Genomic DNA, 7,574 nt, shown 5'->3' with positions numbered 1-7,574 from the left:
ATTACCTCTAAAATGGCTCGAAGCACTAATATCCTAGACCCGTAGGTGTTGGTCAACAGAGGGCAAGGGGAATACTCTTGTATATCCCTAAGTCTAATAAAACAACTATTGAAAGCTGGCTAAACTAAGACATACTCCAGGTAGGCCATTATACCAGAAGAAGAGGTAGTCAAACCCTTATAAATGGCTTGTAGCACTTATGTCCTGGATCTACACGAGTTTATCAGCAACGAATTAAAAGGGGCATGAGTTTCGCCGGTATATCACGAAGTAAAAATAAACCTCATTATTGCCAGCTCTTCAAACTAAGAGATTCTCCACGTTGGCCATTATACCAGAGGTATAGGTAGGCAGTGCTTCTTAAATGGTCCATGGGCCATGGCACTTATGTCCTCGACCCATACGAGTTGGTCAGAAGAGGGTAAGGGGAATACTCTAGTATATCACACAGTCCACCAAAAATAGTGACGGCTGCCCAAACTAAGACATTTTTAGGTGCGCCCTTTTACTAGATGTTGGAGTAGTCATTCTCTTAAAAATGGCTCATAGCACTTATGCTATAGACCCGAACGAGTCAACAATGAGTTAAAAGGGGGATGAATTAGCCCGGTATATAACGAAGTTGAAATAAACTGTTGCCCGCTGGCTAAACTAATAAATTATCCACGCGGGCCATAATATGAGAGGTAGAGGAAGAGGAAGGGATTGCCTCTATAAAATGACCATGAGCACGTATGACCTAGACCCGTACGAGTTAGTCAGCAAAGTGTAAGGTTGGTACCCTAGTATATAATAAAGTCGAACTAAACTATTGCTGGATGGCTAAGAGATTCTCCGCGTGGGCCATGATACCAGAGGTAGAGGTTGTCATTGCCTCTAAAATGGCCAAAGAAGTCGAAATAAATTATTGCCGGCTTGCTTAAGTACGAGATTCTCCAAGTTGGCCATTAATCCTAGGTTAAATGTGTGCATTGCCTTTTAAATGGCTGATAAAACTAACGCCCTAAACCTGTACGAGTTTGTCAGCAAAAGGTTAAAGGGGGGATGCGATGCCTCTTTTTACAACGAAAATATAAATTAAGCCGACTGGCCTAACTAAGAGATTTTATACGCGGGGTATTATATCAAAGGATGAGGTAGGCATTACCTCTAACATAGCCATAACACGTATGTCCCAGACCCGTGTAAGTTAATCAACAAAGGGTAAGGGGGGTACCTAAGTATATCACAAAGTCGAAATAAACTATTGCTGGCTGGCTAAACGAAGAGATTCTCCACTCAAAAATGGACACTTATGCCGTAGACCCGTACCAGTGCTTCAGCAAAGTGTTAAAAGGGGGAGGTGGTATCTATGTTTACAACGAAGTCGAAATGAATTATTGCCGGCTGGCCAAACAAAGAAATTCTCAACATAGGCCATTATAACAAAGGTAGTGGTGGACATTGCATCTAAAATGGCCCATACTTCTTATTCCATTGATCTGTACGAGTTTGTCAGCAAAGGGTAAGGAGGGTACCCTGGTATATAACAAAGTCGAAATAAACTATTGCCGGATGGCCAAAAATAAAAGATGATCCACGTTTATCGTGATACCAGAGGTAGAGGTGGGCCTTGCCTTTAAAATGGTTTATACAATACAATACAATACAATACAATATTTTTATTTTCCAAATTAAAGGGCCCATTAAGAGCATAACATTAGTTACAACATGACATAAACATTACAGAGTGATTAAAGAAACATAAAATAATAATTGAAATTCAAATGCATGAAGAAAGGATCAGTGGTCAAGGGGAGATAATTTTGATATATTTTAGAGTATCTAACTAATTTTCTGATTTTCTTAGTTGCAGGCCTTTATCCAGGTATGCACATAAAATAGATAGAAATCTGCTATCTTCATTAATCATGATCCATGAAAAAAGATCATTTATATTTAAACTATCTAAACTGGGGTATTTTTTTTTTTTATATAATCAGTGATATCTCTTCTGAGGTTATTGTAAATAGGGCATTCCAGAAGAAAGTGCATTTCATTTTCAATACAATTTGTATTACAATATAAACATATCCTCTCATGTCGAGGTAATATTTCATATTTACCACATACATTGGTAATTCGTTCATGTCTGCCAGTTTCTATTCTTAAACAGTGATTGCTAAGTCTGTATTTTGTTAATAAATGTTTTTGTGGGTGCTTTAAATCTAAATAATTTTCATAGTCAAATGACTTTTTGAATGAAAAATAAGTGTCCAATTTGCCTTGATTCTGTAAATAAAAATCTCGCATTTTCTCCCAATCATTTTGAAAATTTAATTTGAGCTGTTTTTTCAATAAGTTTTTAAATTTATTTTTTCCTAGATTTTTACATATATTTAGGTCAATACCCAATTTTTCACTGTAGAAAATGATATTAGAGAGCCATGAATTATTGGAACTGGTTTGACCTTTACTTTCTATCATTTTTAACTCAGCATAAGCATTTTTCAATAAATCAGATGGAGAATTCTCTAGTCTATGCCAATACATAAACATATGTGTTAGCAAATTTATATAAAGAGGATATCTACCCAATTCAGACAGGACTGCTACATTTGTGCACATCTTTGTAACACCAATAATATACTTACAAAATTTTAAATTTAGCTTCTCAAACTCCCAATCTTTAAATTTGTCATAAAGGGACAAATTTTTCCTTTTAGAAGTAATGTTAATAACACCCCAATTTTCACAACCATAAGTTACAATTGGCTGTATACAGTGATCAAATAAATGCAAAAGAGTTTTAATAGGAGGATTAGATGATTTCAAATCTTTATAAAGTTTAAAACTGGCCTTTTGACCTTTTTGGAATAATTGTTTCCTGGCTTCATTAAAGTTTCCAGTATTTTGGATGACTATGCCAAGATATTTGTATTGTTTAACACATTCAGTAGAATTATTTCCTACATTGAAATTTTCATTAAGGAGTCTACCACTCCTATTGAATATTATAATCTTGGTTTGCTTCACATTTATTTCCATACACCAATCTTTGCAGAATGTGCACAATGTATCAAGTCTCTTCTGAAGCCCTTCTTTTGAGTCAGATATTAATACAAGATCATCAGCATAAAGTAGACATGGTATCTTTTTATCATTTAAATTGACATCATCATAATTGTTAGATAATATATCTGGCAAATCATTAATAAACAGTTTAAACAATGTGGGACTCAAAATGTCACCTTGTCGTACACCAACATTATATCTAAAAAAATCAGTTATTTTGTCTTCTACTTTAACACACACTTTGTCATTACTATACATAGATTTCAAAATGTTATAAAAAATACCATTATTTGTATGCTGTAATATTTGTATAATATACCAATATGAATAACCTTGTCAAAGGCCTTGCGAAAATCTACAAAACATACATACAATTTACCTTTGCCTCTTTTAACATATTTTTCTATGAGACATTTTAGTACAAAAATGTGATCCGAAGTGCAAGCTTTCTTAGAAAAACCAATTTGAGTTTTGTTTATGATATTATTATCAGATAAAAATTTATCAAGTCTGTTATACAGAATGGTATTGAAAAGTTTGCCAAGACTATTATTGATGGCAATACCTCTGTAATTTTCAGGGTTCTGCGGGTTATCAGATTTGAATATAGGAGTAATGTAGCTCTCAGACCAATTACTGGGATAAATGCCAGATAGAAGAATGGCATTAAAAAGTTTTAGTAAGCAATCTTGCATATAACTCTGTGAAACTTTTAACATTTCATTTGTAATAGCGTCTAGACCTGGACTTTTCCCAGATTTTAATTGCCTCAGGGCTTTTTGGAGTTCACCAGGGGTGATTTTAAAGTCAATCTCACTGAATCCAAAGTTTTTCTTTTCTAATTATAGTTCAAGTTTACTCTTTATCTTTTTTATCTTGGACTTTATGTGTTCATTTTCAGGAATTGATGACAAGTCAGAGAAATATTTATACCAAATGTCACCATCTATGTTGTTTTTAGTTTCTGAATTATTTTCAAGACGGAGTTGATTGACAAGGTTCCAATAATCCTTTGGATTTTCTGATTCTAGATTGCTTAAACGGTCCAAAATATTTTCTCTAAATTCTCTTTTCTTTTTCCTCCTTAGTTTGGCAAATTGTTTATTAAGTTTAAAAAAAAGAGCCACGCACTATCGGATCTTTCGGAAATTTTGACATTAATATAGCTTTATCATTAACATGTTTTTTCAAACTTTTTAAATCTAAAGTCTTGGTCAATATATTATAGTATAATATTTTAGCTCATTTTGTATGACAGGATGTGTAAATGATTCCTGGAAATTTTGAATACTTTCTGTGTCCCATTTATACCTCAAAGGAAAGTCTTTCATATGACTTTTATTTTTTTCCAATTGGAAAGATGCTAAAATCTTAAAAGTGATTTTGCAATGGCAATCAGAAAAATTTGCCTTAAAATCTGATACATTAAAATATAAAATTTGCTGGAGTAGGCTTTGAGAAACTAAAGCATAATCAACTACACTGCATCCATTAGGTTTGAAACATGTAAATTTACCCGTGCTATCACCACACATACGCCCATTCAAGATACGTAACTGATTACCTATACAAAATTCTAGCAAGTTTTTCCCTCTGGAATCAGTTATTAAATCTTTACTGACCCTTTCCTCTGTGAAACAGTCTACATCATAATTTTCATCAAATAAAGGAACATGGGAGGTGCTGTCACCATCAATATAGTCTTTTTCTGACCCAGTTCTGGCATTAAGATCCCCTACTAACAGGATGTCCCCCATAGACCCATAACTATCAGTTATATCCTTTTCTATTATCTCCAGTAGGTCTGTTTGGCTTTTGGGAGCATAGTATATCAAGCACAGATATATATCTTTGTTTAAATTGAAAAATTCTCTCTTCAATTTTAGCCATTGGTATTCTGAGGTCCCGTTATTCAAAAAATTTACACCTTTACGAATTTCTTTACGTATGAGAATCCCTAGACCACCAAAATATCTGTTATTTTTAGATTTTGGTCTGCAGAATGGATAGTACAAAAAGTTATCAAATTTCAAATGATTTTCATAACCAACATGGGTCTCAGTTAATAGAAATAAATCATTTTGTGCTAATTCTGATAAAAAATTCTTATCATTTGACTTATCATGATGTTCTGACAGCAACCCCCCAACATTCCACATTCCAGCTGCATATATTTAGACTAGTTTTCATATTGTATCTTATAATAACGTATATATGTATTTGTATATTTATGTGTACACACTACACTAGCCTTTTTTTCAAATCTCTTATATCTGTATTTGGTTGTACAATATATTTGAATATCTATTACGTTGTATATCTAGATCTATTTTTAGCTGTACACAAAAAATTGAATTTACTCGATATGTTATATAAAAAAAAATAGTACTAACAAATGTTTATTGAAATAATCTCTCTGCCTGAGGATTATTTAGCTGATATGATATTCAAAATAACAACACAGCTCAGTACAATTTGTTTAAAAAGAAGATATCAATGAGGTTTATACTATAGGTAATTTTAACAGTCTATCGGTATCCTCTACGGCCACGTCCATAGCCACGTCTGCCGCCTCTGCCTCCTCTACCTCTATAGGGTCGTCCTCTTCCATATCCATTTCTTCCCTGTGTACTGCGTGGAGGCAAATTAAGGGCTTTATCGATACAGTCACGGATATTTGCAGCTAGTACAGCAGTTCCATCAGGAGTAAGATGAAATTGGTCCTGAGCTATATATCTATTCATCACTTGTCCTTTGTATGCCAAGTTGCTATTGTCGCATAGGATAACAGAGTCATCTCCCCTGAACTTGGTTTTCATTAGAATTGTTATAAGTTGTCCATCTGAGTTATAATCTTCAGAATCGCTTCTCGGTGTTGGCAAGGAGATCACGATCTTGATATTATTGAAACGTGAACGTATATCATCGCATATCCTAGTCATTCTGTCAACACAGTCATTTGGAGTTTTGTTCATTAACTCGTTCGTTAAGGAGTGTAACACAATAACGTTTGGTTCACTCTCAAGCTTTTGGAGTTCTTTTTCTGTTTCGTCAAGGGTATATGCTGTAACTTTGTGCACATTGTAGTCTGGTGAGATTCTAGGGTCTATGTTTTCAGTATTTGAGGTGCCCATGAGAATAACTGATGGTTTTGATGGTCTAGATATTGGCACAGTTTGGAATTCTCCGTCGCCACTACTGGCATGTATTTTTAAACTAAGAATCTCTTTATCTTTGTCTTCAATGTCTTTGCGAAGAGCAGTAAATGATGATTCTAATGATTCTATTTTGTTTTTCCTTACCTGCATCTCCTTGTTAATTTCACCAAGATCCAGGTCTAATTTATTAATTTTGTCACTTTGTGATTTATTTTTCTGTGTAAGTATCTCACATTTAGTTTCCATTTTGGTTTTCAGTAGTTCTTTTTCAAGTGTAGTTTCATGATTTATATGCTGAATTTTGCATTTTAGTTCTCCATTTTCTCTTTCTAAATTAGCCTTTTTGTTAATCACAGATTCTACTTTGTCCATCATTTGAGTAAACCTTTCTTCATTTTGTTGAATGGTATGTTTATATGCAATGTCCATTGAAGTCATTTTCGAAACCAGCATGTCAGTTTGTTGTTGACATATTTTATCAAGAGCGTTGGTAAAATGTTTTTCCATACATGTCATAAATTTTTCCATGTTTATTATTTTGGTCCACTGTCTGAGACACTACATTTTTTTCGTGTTGTTCCATTGTTTGGTTCTCATTGTTTTTGTTGGATATTTCTTTAGTGTCTGATGGGCTCTTTACGAAGGTGTTATGGTTAATATCTAAAGTAGCCGTATCCGTGATATCTGATTGTAATGTTTGTTTGGCATTTTTAATCTTTGTTGAGTCTTTGTCTTCACTAGTTGACAAATTATGGGCAACAACTTTCTCAACAATTTGGAGTAAGACAGGGAAGTCAATTGTAACGAATGTATCTTTGTGATTTCCTTGTATTTGAATCAGGCCAGTAATGGATTTGGCTCATCTGACTTTGTTGATAGTTCAATACAGACTGTTTTATTTCCTGTTTTCTCTGACCAGTTGTCAGGTTCATCAAACCAGTTCACTGCATACTGGGTCGATTTACCATAGTGTTCATAATATACGAGATGTAACGCTTTGATCCAAGGGTACAGTTTATCATGGGGAATGCGAAAGGCGACCATGTGAGCAGCTTCCGCGTATAGATTTTGGTCTATGGTTTCAATTAATGTTTGTTTCCCCTTATCAGTTGTTGGCAATTTAAATTTATTTGGCATATGTTCATAAGGATAATCATCATAGATACTTGTCAGGTCTAATGAATGTTCTCTGATAATATTGTCTGTGTTCAGAAATTTTCCGCTGTCCGCCATTTTGTTTATTTTAGTTTTACACGTGGAGTGAAATCACTGCAATTTAATGTATCTGCTGCATTTTTTTAGGCGTGATGTTTCTGTTTTGATAGAAAATCATTATTTCATGATCTGTATCATGTTTAAGAA

General features: G+C 33.9%; 1 protein-coding gene across 1 annotated transcript; it reads right to left on the bottom strand.

Moving 5' to 3' along the window:
• Nucleotides 1-5,582: 5,582 nt before the first annotated feature.
• Nucleotides 5,583-6,650, bottom strand: LOC139500409 (ELKS/Rab6-interacting/CAST family member 1-like). The gene has a single exon (XM_071289149.1). It carries the CDS (start codon nt 6,648-6,650, stop codon nt 5,583-5,585), a length of 1,068 nt encoding a protein of 355 aa, XP_071145250.1.
• Nucleotides 6,651-7,574: the final 924 nt, after the last annotated feature.

The sequence above is a fragment of the Mytilus edulis genome, chromosome 13 (genome assembly GCF_963676685.1).
Source record: "Mytilus edulis chromosome 13, xbMytEdul2.2, whole genome shotgun sequence".
In the NCBI taxonomy this organism is placed as follows: domain Eukaryota; kingdom Metazoa; phylum Mollusca; class Bivalvia; order Mytilida; family Mytilidae; genus Mytilus; species Mytilus edulis.
Note: the sequence above shows the minus strand (reverse complement) of the source record. Positions and strands in the feature narration are given on the sequence as shown.